This window comes from Myodes glareolus, chromosome 9, assembly GCF_982192425.1.
Source record: "Myodes glareolus chromosome 9, mMyoGla1.1, whole genome shotgun sequence".
NCBI lineage: Eukaryota > Metazoa > Chordata > Mammalia > Rodentia > Cricetidae > Myodes > Myodes glareolus.
The window spans coordinates 23,563,362-23,576,952 of record NC_142034.1 but is presented as its reverse complement, the minus strand read 5'-3'; the positions used below and the strand labels follow the sequence as shown (position 1 = coordinate 23,576,952).

At 42.1% G+C, this 13,591-nt stretch overlaps 1 protein-coding gene across 2 annotated transcripts; it reads right to left on the bottom strand.

Moving 5' to 3' along the window:
• Positions 1-321: 321 nt before the first annotated feature.
• Krt222 (keratin 222) lies at positions 322-12,276 on the bottom strand. Of its 2 annotated transcripts, none has more exons than XM_048450750.3 (6): positions 11,957-12,276; positions 8,015-8,143; positions 5,457-5,677; positions 3,595-3,671; positions 3,280-3,415; positions 322-2,618 (listed from the first exon to the last, which is right to left on the bottom strand). In XM_048450750.3, exons 1-6 carry the CDS (start codon positions 12,050-12,052, stop codon positions 2,390-2,392), a joined length of 888 nt encoding a protein of 295 aa, XP_048306707.3. In that variant the 5' UTR covers positions 12,053-12,276; the 3' UTR covers positions 322-2,389. The 2 variants fall into 2 exon arrangements, with proteins under 2 accessions (XP_048306707.3, XP_048306708.3); XM_048450751.3 differs by having other exon boundaries at positions 11,876-12,011.
• Positions 12,277-13,591: the final 1,315 nt, after the last annotated feature.

Sequence of the window (13,591 nt, the reverse complement as noted above, 5' to 3'; positions counted from 1 at the left end):
AACTTTGCAAATAATGCTGTCTACTATTATACTTTTTCCAGAATTATAGGGTTTTGTAATTATGGTTATGAGATTTGTTTGTATGTGTAGGCTCTCACTGCGTAGTTCAGGCTGGGCCTGGAACTAAAAGCTCTTCCTGCCTCTGTCTTTCAAGTGCTGGGATTAGAGGTGTGTGCTGTTGGCACCCAGAAGTGCTGGTTAAACCCACCACCTACTGTGACTGCAATTTCCTTTCTTCCTCAAGTGAGCCGGCTTTGTTTGCCTCAGCCATGCACAGACAGCTTTGAAATAAGGGCGCTCAAATACAAGGCCGCCTTAGAGTTCATGTTTCAATTTTTTTTTATTATAGCGGTATCATTTACTTTGGTAAATTCATATTCCGATTTTAAAATGCTTTGAAGCAAACAAAACTCATTTACAAATTCAAGTACTGCATGTTATACACACAATAGCTGCATAGTGGAATTTCTCTAGCAAGCTGTTAATTCACAATGCCCAGTACTAACAGTACGGCAGTAGATTACACTAAATGTATCGCTTTGCCACAATCGTTGTATAGCACGGTAACCAGTACAACAGCTTATATGATTGCACGTCAAAGCTTTAATAAAGTTGTAGCATTTGATGATGAATGAAATTTTCCCTTTTTTTCCCCTGAGGTCCAGACCCAGTGCCACCCTGCTATGCCTCTAGCCCAAAAGATACATTTTTATGTATAGGATGCAATTATAGTTCAGATGCTTATGCAAGAATAAGCAGTGAATATGCTGTCGTATCCTTGATAAAACCACATCATTCCTTTCTACTAAATAGAGTGAGTCAGGCTAAAAGTAACCTGAGGTAATAGAAAGAAAAAGATATGTTAAATCCCTATATTATATTAAAAGTTACTTAACATTGCTTTGTGGCTAAAGCATATTTACTGGTCAAAATATATACATATATGTACACACATGTGGAGAGAAGGGGGGATAGGGAGGGGATTGATTTTGAAGGCTGCACTAAAATGCTAGCATAGCTGTAGCCCTTATGATTCTTCAGCTGGAAGCAGTAGTTTGTATTCCTTTTGTTGTTTCGGGGGTGGGAGGGGAAGCCTATAACCATCTAGTGTCTTAAAACGGTATTTATTATTTAAGGTCTCCAATATACCTGCTTTAAACAAATTATGTTGTTTTTTAAAAAATGTTGCAACTCTTCAGGGTTTCTCTGTGGCTTTGGAGCCTGTTCTGGAACTAGCTCTTGTAGACCAGGCTGGCCTCGAACTCACAGAGATCCGCTGGCCTCGAACTCACAGAGATCTATGTGCCTCTGCCTCCCGAGTGCTGGGATTAAAGGCGTGCGCCACCAACGCCTGACTTTTCTTCACTTATTCATAAATATGTTTTACACCTTTATTTATTACAGTTTGAACAATTGAGAACAAGTCCCGCAGACACTCTTGGCTAGCAATGCTATGCTGCTACTTCACAGAAATGACTGTAAGAACTCTTTCTCCTAGTTCAGAGAGGACCTTCTCTAAGGCCTATAGCCAGTGCTACTAACATGGCGTTTTGGATGGAAGAGTTCAGATGATGAGCAGCTGGATGTCCTAGTAACTAATCACCTTTTTTTTTTTCACTAATCACCTTTCCAATTAGCTTTAAAATGTTTGTGCAGCTCATGTGTGTGTGTGTGTGTGTGTGTGTGTGTGTGTGTGTGTGTAAGGATACAACTTTTACAGTTCTTTCAACGAAATGACTCTCCTTCAAATCAGATACTGATTCTAAGAGAATCAGAATAGCGCACCCCAATTTTATTAATCATCAAAATAGCCTTGAGGTGTGCTCTATACTTCATCCTGAATTGCTCGCAGACAGACCACTTCTCAATTCCCAGGGTTCAGATGATTGTCTCAAAAGGAAAAATCCTAAAAGAGTATGGAGTGCCCTCCATACACGTTTGTTCCTACCTGCTGTCTTTTTAGAAGAAAAAACACTTTAGGTTCTGCGGTCCTGAAACCATGGAGAGTAACTCAGTGTAACTCTTCAGTATCCAGACAAGCTGTTGTATTATCCTGAGGATGTTCAGCCATTGAGGAAAATTACAGACTTAACCAAGTCACCTTATCCTTCAAGTGTCTGATAAAACTCAGCAGGATAAAGACTATTTGAATGACAAATAAAACAGAAACCACACTGAATTTCTGATTTAAGCACTCCCCTTCTCAGAAAATATGCTCATCTTTGGAGTCCTAGCAACTTTACCTCTTATTATATGGGTTCTCTGAAGAGATCCACAGCCCACAACATCTTAACATTATCCAGACACATGGAATAACTTACATTCAGGGCTGGGCATCGGCATGGCCACCCTAGGTCCATCCTAGTCACTGATAGACACTCTCTCTGGGTTAGTTGGTGGCTGGCGGGGGCTTGATGGAGGGGATGCTACATGATCTTCTCATGGTGAGCCTGACTTCAATGTCTGGCAGATGATCCTGTCTGCTCCGTAAGCAGCCTTCATCAGTGGCTGCTAAGTGGAGGTCAAATCGAAGAGAAACAGACTTTTTCCTCAGTCGGGGGTTATCTTTAAAGAACGAACCTTCCCACTCTTTTATAACTTCATCCACTTTCTCTGTCCTAAAATGAGAAAATAAAAACTTTTTTTTAATAGAAGAGATAGAGACAATGCATAGTTCATATTTATGAATAGAAATGTGTGTCATGCATAGGTTGCGAGATTTTAACAGTTTAGATTTGTTTATGTGTATGTTTTGTCTGCATGTATGTGTACTGAGTGGTACATGCCTGGTGCCCATGGAGGTCAGATTCCCTGGAACTGGAGTAGCGAATGGTTGAGAGCCACCATCTTTACCACAGCCTTCTCTCCACACCAGGTTATGAAATTTTTAATTGACACATACAACTTTAACAACCACAAAATATAATCTTTAATATGGAATTCTGTGGAATTTCTGCACAATTATTTTTCCTTTTTTGAGACAGGGTCTTGCTGCATAGCCCTTACTGTTCTAGAGCTCACTCTGTAGACCAGGCAGGCCTTGAACTCACAGAGATCCACCTGCCTCTTCCTCCCAGATGCTGAGATTCTACACAATTTTTGTGTTCTGATTTTAGTCTTAAAAAAAAATGAATTCTTTTCACACTCTTGTCTGTGTTGTTCTGTGTGTCTATTCATGTCTGCCTGAAAAATCACAGTATATTGAAAGTATTTGAAAGGCTGCTGAAGTGAATGTCATCATTTTTAGCACAGCTTCATAGTCCAAGCTGTTTTACTTACTGAATGGTGCCGCAAGCTTCCGCGCTCTCCTTTACGACGTTTCCATTTAACATTGCCTGTTTGGTCATGGTCTCCCCATTTTCACTCTCATACTTTTGTGAGACTTTCGTTGAAAAAGATATTTCATTTATAATGGCTGTGAAAATGTTACATTAAATTACAACGTTGGAAAAGAAAAGGGAAATAAAGTGGGGGTGGGAAATCACAACATTGAAGTACGGAAATTCCTTCTCTTGCTGCTTTGGAGAATTTTCTGTATAATCTCCACAAATAACATGCCGGTTTTCAAATTAGTCCATAGTGTCGAAAACTCACCTGAGGGCAGAAGAAAGCCAACTTTACTCCTGGCAGGTTTTTCTTCTTTTTTCTCTCCTTGGATACAACCATAATATCTGAAACGGAAAGAGTCATGGAAACAACACTGCAGTAGTAAAAGACAAAAACAAAAAGAAAATAGACAAGAGAATGGGTAAGTTGTTACGCTCACACAATGGAAATACTTCTTCAGCAGTGATGAGCGAGGCCATGCAGTGTCTTTGTCAGTGAGCCTTCCAGGCACAAGGAAGAGTGGAGGGACACTAGGAGCTAGTTTTATAAAGGTTAAGACAATACACAGACCGATTTTCTACATTGTATAGATAGGCATTTATATTACCAAAAGAGCTGTGTGAGACTACTAAATATCAAATTCGGAACCAGCAGGGTGGGTGTGGGTTAAGGTTGGGTAGGAGGTGAGGGGCAAAGGGGCTGTGTTTAAATTCACAGAAAATAAAACATCTTAGACTGAAGAGACTAGAAGTCTCTAACATGTAGGACCTCAAAAGCCATAGGAATACAACTCTACTACTTAATAACATTGTTCATTATATTTTCTGTTTTTTGTGTAATAACACTGTTCATTTGCATCTGCCTGTATTTATATCAAATATAATAATACAAATTTAGAAAATCATTAAAATGTTAAAAGCCAATCTGTCAATATCTCAAATGATTAGAAATTGCCATCTATGATCATTGTTTAATAATGTATTACATTCACACCATATATAAAATCATATATTTTTTACAAAGCACAATGTGCTAGGTAGTGCTTTAAGCACTTTACAGATGTTAGCTCATTAGATCCTACAGTAATCTTGTGATGTAGATACTATTATTCTCACTTTGCTGAGGAGAAGCACAGAGAGGTTAAGTAACTTGTCCAAGGTCACTCAGCTAGTAAGTGGTATATTTTGAATTCAGTTTATGATTTTGAAGGATTTAAGAAATGCCAAGGCTTATCACAGGCTAAACTTATTCCATCTCGTTTTGCAGAAGACTCAGAATTCTGAAACAAGCAAGAAAAAAGATTTATTGTCATGGGATTATAGAGACATGGAGGTAATGCCATGTTCAAGGGTCTAAGGCCTTATAAATGGTTGTAAAATACAATATTGAATAAATAAGAATTCCCCTTTAACTTTTTTTTTTTTTTTTTTTTTTTTTAATCTCAGGGTACCTGAAGCCATTTAAATACGGCTCGGGACAGTAATGGTTTCCCTGCTTTAGCAGAATCACATTATTACTCTTTTTCATTTTTTGAGAAGGTCTCTTGTAACTCAAACTGGCCTCCAACTTGCTATAGAGCTGAGGATGACCTTGAACCTCCTAATGTCCTGATCCTCCTACTGATGGGATTACAGGCATGCATGCCTGGATTATGTGACACTGGGGAACAAACTCAGGGTTTCATACAGCCTGGGCAAGCCCTCTCCGCTAGCTGAGTCCCACCCCCTAACTATAGTAATATTATTTTGGCGTCACTGTGGGGTGGGGGTGGGAACTTAGGGGCCAGGTTGTGAGTCACCAAACTCTTTGGGAGTGATCTATGAAATGCAGACTAGTTCTAAGAGAGAGAAGCAATGGAGAAAGTGGGAAGGCCAAGAAAAACCACCTTAGTGAACAAGAGTTGTACCAACCAACTCTGGCTTTGAATGTGCTGGTTTGAGCAGGCTGGACATAGTTCTTCATGCTACCTGGTGGGTGCGCTAATCCCACTTTGCATAGGAGCTCAGTGAGTGAACAGCGGTGGTGGCAGTGGGCTTTATTTTGGATTTGGTTTCTCTGATGGCATCAACAGTGGCTCTGTGAATGTGGCCCCATGCCACCTGTGCCGTTAGCGATGTGGACTTAGGTACCTGAGCTCTTCCTGTTCTAGTAGGCGGCGGTAGGTGGCTATTTCCTGCTCCAGGCGCATCTTCGTGTTGAGAAGCAACTCGTGCTCCTGAAGCTGCTTCTCGATGCCACACCTCACTTCCTGCAGCTCCTTCTCTAATCTGTCAACCACCGACTCCAGGTCTTGCAGCTGCATCTGGTAATGCTGCTCACTGGCCTGAAGAGAGTTTTCAAGGCCCCTTTCCTGTTGACAGACATCATCAGCAGTGAACCAGGGACACAGATGGGCTTCTGAAGCCTGCGTTCCCTGTTCCATTCTGTCTGTCTATGTATCCATCCATCCATCATCTATCTATTCTTATTTGTGGTTTTGGCATTAGCAGTCAAAGCCAGGGACTTGAACAGGATAGGCACCGAGTCACACCTGGAGTACCACTTTTTTTTTATTTGAAGGGTTATAAGTTGTGTTTTGCTTATGCAAGAGGATTTTTTTTTTTTTTTTTGCTATTTGAATTATTATTTATTTATTTATTTTTAAACTGTGGAGGCCCAAAGAGACCAAAGGTCAGAGAGTTTGGGACTTGTTTTTAGTTCACTTGAGATTATTGTGCTTCTGAACTCAGAGTTCTGCTGTCTAAGGCTATTGTCAACAGGTGTGGCTAGTTGCCAGACCTGGGCCCCTGAAATAGGGAAGTAGTTGGTTCCTACCTAAAACAAAAGTCTAAGGCTCCAACTAAGTTCCAGTTCCCTTTATGGAAATAACTTGGGATTCCACCCAGGGAGTGGTTTCCCTCAGAGTGATTGGTCTAGGGCTCGAGTCAAAGGCACGGGCAATGAATGCACCCCATGACTTTCAATTTGTATGTTAATGCAGTCCTTTTGCTCTGCTCCTACCTTTTGTAGTCAGGGGTATAGTAACCAGTTGGAAATTAAACACAGATGAATTTTCAGTACTCGCTGAAATTCCCTCCCGATACTATCCTATATATTTCTTTTTTTAAAAATATTTATTTATTTATTTTGTCTACAATATTCTTTCTGCGTGTATGCCTACAGGCCAGAAGAGGGCACCAGACCTCATTACAGATGGTTGTGAGCCACCATGTGGTTGCTGGGAATTGAACTCAGGACCTTTGGAAGAGCAGGTAATGCTCTTAACCACTGAGCCATCTCTCCAGCCCCATATCCTATATATTTCTGTGTTTTATTATTTTTGTTCGCGTCTTCATATTCTTTACTGTATTTCTAAATTCCCACGCCTCCCCTCTGGAAGAAAGGTATTTTTGTCAAGACTGGCCCATGACATTTAACATTTATTTTGTGCAAGTAAATGTATGCATGTGGAAGTCAGAGGAGAGCTTTCAGGAATTATTTTTCTAGTTCCATCATGTGAGTTTGGGAGATCAAACTCAGGGTATCAGGCTTTGTGGCAAGCACTTTTACCTGCCGAGCCATCTTGCTGGCCCCCTTCCTGCTGTTTGAGACAAGGGCTCATGATGTGGCCCAGGCTGGTCTTGAACTTGGAGTTACTGGTGTGTGTGTAAGGAGGCCTAGTTCATTCTGAAGTTCAATTTGACCTAGCACTAAAGGCAATCTTTCTTCCTTAGCCTCTGAAGTGCTGAGATTATAGACATGAGTCATTATACCTGTCTTTCTTTTTTTTTCCCCCCAAAGGAAAATTATATTTAGCGACTGAGCATAATGGCACTCACTTGTAATCATAGCTACTCGGGAAGTGGAGGCAGGAGGAGCACCAGTTCAAGGCCCACTTAGGCAACTTTGTGAGATGGTATCTCAACAATAACAACAACAACAACAACAACAACAACAACAACAACAGGAGCAGGGACTGAGGATGCGGCTCAGTTTTTAAAATATACATAACTAGATAGCTTTCTGTATTTCCAAATAGTGTTGTAATATTTCCTCTGACAAGAAAAAGTTTACATTGTGATTTACGTACTGTCATTCTGAATTATTGGATTTTGTAAATTATTGAAAATATAATGAATATCAAAGGTGAAACAGACTGCTTATAAAAGTCATGCTAGGGGACAGTGAGATGGCTCCGTGGACAGAGGTATCGTCTCAACCTGAGTTTAAAACCCTGGCCCCACGTGGTGGGAAGCATGAACTGGCTTTCACATGTGCACACACAGAAACAAACAAACGTAATAGGAAAAGGCATGTTAGGAAAGAGCGTTAAGTATTTTCCCATTAGAAATCTCAATGACACCAATGCAAGAAGCCAGGTTTTGGAAGGCTATAGATAATAGCAGCACACGATCCATTTTTTTTTTTCCTATCAACGGTCAGGGAGCCCCAGAGCAATGAGAAGTAAAACTGAATTTTTCTAGGTGTAAACTGAACCTCCAGTGAGCTGCTCACAGCCACTGGGCAGGAGAGAGCGAGGCTCTGGGCCAGTGCTCAGCGGCCTCCACTGCAGAGTGACGGTGTCTTCTTTTCCTCTCTCTGTTATACATGATGCTCAGCCAGCAAGCTTCTTTCCCAAGGCCCCTCCTCTCCCTAAATCACATAGCCTCTGGGGTGCAGCGAGCCAGTTTCTGGTGATCTTCCTTACCACGGCGTGGAGAGACTCGATTTCCACCTGCAGGTGGTGGCACTGGCGGCGGGCCTCCTTGAGTTCGGCCTGAGCTGCCTTCAGAGCCTCCTCATCCTTGTCCATTCTCTTGGTTATGTCTTCCTCTAGCTGTAAGAGAGTCAGCAATGGCAACAGCAAATAACGACAACAAGAGCAAGAAAACAAAACCCAAGAGGAACAAAAATCCCAAAGGGCATTCGTGAGAGGGAGGTGCTTAAAAGCCGCCGTAGAACAATTGTACAGGGATCGAATCGCATCTTCTTTCCACTATTAGATTACAGGTGTGTGCTCCAGTGTTTCATTACTGATTAATCAAATCCCCGAGCCAGTCAATTATGTTCCCAGCCCCAATCTCCTCTGCTGTAAAATGATCTGAAAAGTCCTTTCCCACTATGGCAGCCTGTGACATACAGAGAAACACATCTGCTTTAACGAAGAGAAAGTTTTCGAGACAATTTTGTGACCTCTGATTCTTTTACATTCCCTTATCTGTCGATAATGAAGATCGAGGGAAATTCAGTGATTATTTTCCACCTTTTTTTGTTTTTTTTTAGGCTGCTTCATAAGGCAGATACACAGCTGTATATTCCCAAGCGATCAATTCCGCAATTCTGGATGGACGGACTGGGAGGAAACACCACTAGAAAACGTATTACTATGCTAGGAAATTGGAAAATCAAGTTGTCGTGGGTGTCAAGGTTCTTGAATAAAGTTCTGTGTTGCAAAAACCTTCTTACTTTTTTTCAAAAGATCTTTTTGTTTGTTCGTTTTTGTTTTTTCGAGACAGGGTTTCCCACTGGGACCCAGGCTTGCTGATGAGGCTAGAATGGCTGGCTAGTGAGCCCAGGGATCTGCATGCCTGTCTCCAGATCACATTGCTGGAACTACACGTGCATACCACCGTGTTTCCCTTTTATATGTGGGTCCTGCGGGTCAGAATCTGGTCCTCAAACTCCCACAGTAAAGCTAGCTGAGCTATCCTCTAAGTCTCCCAAAAATACATCTGAAAGATTCTTTTCTTTTTTTTTTTTTTTTTAAATATTTATTTATTATGTATACAATATTCTGTCTGTGTGTATGTCTGCAGGCCAGAAGAGGGCACCAAACCTCATTACAGATGGTTGTGAGCCACCATGTGGTTGCCGGGAATTGAACTCAGGACCTTTGGAAGAGCAGGCAATGCTCTTAACCACTGAGCCATCTCTCCAGCCCCCGAAAGATTATTTTCTAAATATTCTCCTATTATAAAAACACTTAGGGGAAGGTGTGTAGCTCAGTGGTAAAATGCCTGCCTGGGCAGGCATGGGGTGGAGGGGGGACGGGAAACCGGGTATTCTCTGTTTTGCTTGAAATGTTTACATGCTGGTGGAATTTAAAGAAAACACCAGTTAACAACATTATCAACATTTGACCTCATTAGGAGCAATGTGTTGAGTTGATATGAAGTTAAAAAAAAGACAACATTTTAATGTTCTTTTAAATTTGTAAATTTGGTTATATGGTAGATTTTGTTTAAGGGAAGCCAGAGTCAGTAAAAGTCTGTGTGAATCAAGTTTAGGGCAAGAGATTAGAGGAAAGGACTGGAGAGCTGGCTCGGTAACTAATTGCTTGTCATGAAAACCTACAGGCAGGAGTTCGTATCCCCAGAACCTATGTAAATACTGGGTAAGTACAGAAAGCCTGCCTGGAATTCCAGCTTTGGAAGGTGGGATAGGAAATTTCAAGTCTGAACATATCGGTGAGCTCTGGACTTGACTGAGAAACCCGGCCTCAACTAACAAAGAGGAAGAAAGATGGAGGACCATTTTTGAGATCAACCGTGGTTCCCTACCAACATACAGAACAACATGCATGTGAATCTTGCACAGTTCACCCACACATATGCAAACATGCACACACATACACACAATCACCCCTTCCCCTAACCAAAAAAGGGAAAAAGAAAGATACTGGAGGGGAATTTTTTTTTCTTTCTCTTGTCAGTGTTAACTTGGCAAAGTCAAGCAGCCAACAACAACTACAGGAACAACTATAAAAAAGAATGAAAAGACTTTTGGAAATGACATAAAGCTGTGGGGACCACTGGTCATTTGAATTCCCAGTAGGAAACTTGTAGGTAAACTGTATCTTAGCTAGATTCCCAAGATAGTCCCCAGTGAATCACCCCTTCCCAAGTTCATGTCCTGAGTCTTGCTGTGATCAGTTGGGTATGGTAGAGGTGATGCTCTGCCCATTCTAGGCTATGCCTTAAGAAAGCCTGGAAGCTTCCACATTATGTTTTTGGGAGCCCTGGGTCATCATTGTAGAAGAAATCTGGATACCCAGTGAGAGAGGGTCCTGTTAGGAAGCTAGGTGGAGAGGGACCCGAGACTATGTGGAGAGGGAAGCTGGCGCAGGTGTTCCAAGTCAGCCTTTCAGCAAACCACTGCCAAGGTTCCAAACACATTAGCCAATCATTTGGATTTGCCAGACAGTAGGACCTGAGGTGACTGCATCCTATTCTGCATCTCAGATAGCACCAGGGTCTCCACAGCCCAGGCTGCTCCTCATCCCACAGAAGTACAAGCCAGGATACAACAGCCTAAAATTTTAACCCATTGAGTTTTTGGGGTAACTTTTTAGTGCAGCAACTAGATGCTTATTTTGTTTGACTTATTTACCTCTTGGTGCTAAGGTTTGAACTCAGGGCTTTGCAATATGTTGTGGTAATAAAATAAACTGGCTTTGTGAATTACTTGGGGAAAGCATTTCTCTCAAAACCTGTATGTTATCAGACGCTGCAAACAGAACTCGCGAGAGTTTTTGCTGTTTTTCTTCATAGTCACCCGGTTCAGCATGGGGACTTGTAAATGAAGCTTAGATTTCTACTTGGTAAAATAAAGTATTCATTTGGTTTATCATTGCCAAAAGTCATCACCTCTTAATATTTTCCCCTATCATATGGAGGCGAACAAACTTCTCCAGCATCTAAACAAACAGCCCAGTGACCTTATTCAATCCAGGGAACTGGTCATTCTTTTTGAACACTGAAAATATTACCCACAAGCAAAATTTACAATGATCTTCCAGTTGCTAATAGAATGAAGTCCTGTGATTTCTTGCTAACAGTTTATATATATATATATATTTTATATATATATATATATATATATATACATACCCATGTATACATCTATCTATCTATTATATTTTGAATCGAGCCTTGGTCTGAGTTGACTCTGTTTCATTCATCTATTTTAAATATCTTGCATTTATATCAGAAGTAAACTGTTCTCACAGTCCAGATGCAACAATGGGTACTTTTCAGTGTCGAGTCATTACCCAGCTGGGAATTTTGATTGTTAGAATTTGTCTCTTTGATTCTGAAACCCGCGTTCACACACTCAGATGATTCTATTTATAGCAATAGCAATCAGCAGAAAGCTGAGTGCACAGGAAAGATGATAGAAACCTTTCAAAAAATATTTTACTTGTTTTTATCTCCTCCTCAGAATGTGCAGGCAAACAATCTTGACTATCGAGCTTCCATTATACAGATGTTTTAAATCGCTTCTATAATTAACTCCATAATATCTTTGAAGAGTGTTTGGAATGCGTCTTTCCAGAAAAATCTAAAGAGGTCGGAGTGCACCATGTTATTGTGTGTTGACCCCGTGCTTTAGTAATGACGGTCCGTCACCTTATGATCTACATAAAATCCCAATTCATCGATCAATATTTATTGAATGGTCATTCAGCAGCACAGCCACGGGGTTTATCCCTGTCTGCCACCCCAGACCCAGTGCAGAAACACCTACATTGCCTCCCCAGTAGATGCTGCGTGGAAAAGAAATACTGTACCTCAGAGAGGCCGGGACAGAACTCGGGGAGACATGGACTGTCTCCTTATCCTGAAGGTGCCTGGCTGAATGAAATCATTACCTGCATCCGTGTTGACAGCACCGTCTCTATCTGATTTCTGGTGAGAAGCTGTTCATAGTTTGCCCTGATCTCATTGAGGAGCTGGGACAGCTCCATTCTTTTCCCATCCTCCACCTTGGCTAACTGGACCTTAGCGATGAGAGGAGTCGCTGCGGCAGAGCCTGCCCTGCCTGCGTCGCCGGAGCAGACAGCCCCGCGGAGCCTTAAAGATGCAGAGATCCATTTCCCCACCAGAAGCAGGGAAACTCAGGCGGCTAGTCAGTTATGCAAATGTGGGAAACTGTTCGCGCTCATTGTCGTCGGTACAGCAGAAACCTCAGAATCTCCAGGGAAGAGAAGAAAATGACACCCGCAGGTCACTGCTAGGGTCCTCTACACATGTGAACGCTTGGCCCGTCGGGGGCGGGGCGTTCTATTATTTTGTGGTAGGGAATGGGTCACGACATTAAAAACACTGTCACGGTGGTCAGGCTACTCAGGACTCAGTCAGAAAGATCTTGGATTCAAGCCCAGTCAGGACTTCATAAGAGGCCCTCTCTTGGGAAGGGGTGGGGAGAAAACAAAACAACAAAAATCCAAACCATCACACACACACACACACACACACACACACACACAAACCCTCTAAAAAAAACAAACAAAAACCAAAAACAAAACCAACCAACCAACCAACCAACCAACCAAAAAACCAACCAACAACAACAAAAACAAAATTTGGGAGGCAGAGGCAAGCAGATCTCTGTGAGTTCGAGGCCAGCTGGTCTACAACAGCTGGTTCCAGGACAGGCCCAAAACTATAGAGAAACCCTGTCTCAAAAACAAAACAAAACAAACAAACAAAAAACCCACACACCAAATTTTATTGTGTATAGATATTGTGTGGGCATTAAACTGGGCTCCAAATACAATAGTTTAAACTTTTCTTTATAGCTTTTTTTAAAAAATCCGCATTTGAACTTTTTTTTTTTTTTAACAAAATGCAAAAGGAGAGGGGAGGAGGAGGAGGAAAACAGAGGATTAAAAAACCCAGGTGACCAGAAACAGACTGGAGCCTGTTCCAGGGGAGGAAGCGAATCAGCAGGAGGGCAAGGTTGTGGGAACTGGCAGAGGGGTTGGAACACAAAGGACAGTGAGACACGTGGACGAAAACGCTGCGATGGGGCCCATAACTTCGTACGCTAACTTAAAACGTTAGTGAAGAAAACCCAAATGGTGTGGTAAGCCACCTGAACGTGTTATCTGTCTCAAGCATCTGACAGCTGTTGGAAAAAGCCACTAGTTGTATTTCTCAATCGGTGGGGGACTGCCAGCCCCAGAGCAGAGTCGGGTGGATGGAAGGGAACTCCTGAAGTCAGGAGTGGGGGGGGGGGGGGGGGGGCGGCGCTGGAGCAGTATGGAGGTCGTCGGTTAGTGAATACTGCTAGTGTTGTGGAAGCGAGCCCTTGGTCCCTGTGGTGGGGCGCTCACTGAGGCTGATGTTTCTGTAAACATCTCACACTTAGAGACACGTCTTCAGCTCTTCCGATAACACTGTTGGGCCCAATCTTCTCAGTTCCTGACACTTTGTGACTGTGAAGACAGAAGGACTATGGTCAGAGGGGTTAAGTGTCCTACCCAAGGTGGCTCACGGAAGGG

Bases quoted from the DNA above. Each gene is read 5' to 3' on its own strand.
- Krt222 (XM_048450750.3), bottom strand. From the start codon at position 12,052: ATGGAGCTGTCCCAGCTCCTCAATGAGATCAGGGCAAACTATGAACAG. The intron at 8,144-11,956 runs GTAATGATTTCA...ACTCTCTTACAG, and splicing joins TGCTGTCAACACGGATGCAG to CTAGAGGAAGACATAACCAA. The intron at 3,416-3,594 runs GTGAGTTTTCGA...ACATTTTCACAG, and splicing joins TGGCTTTCTTCTGCCCTCAG to CCATTATAAATGAAATATCT.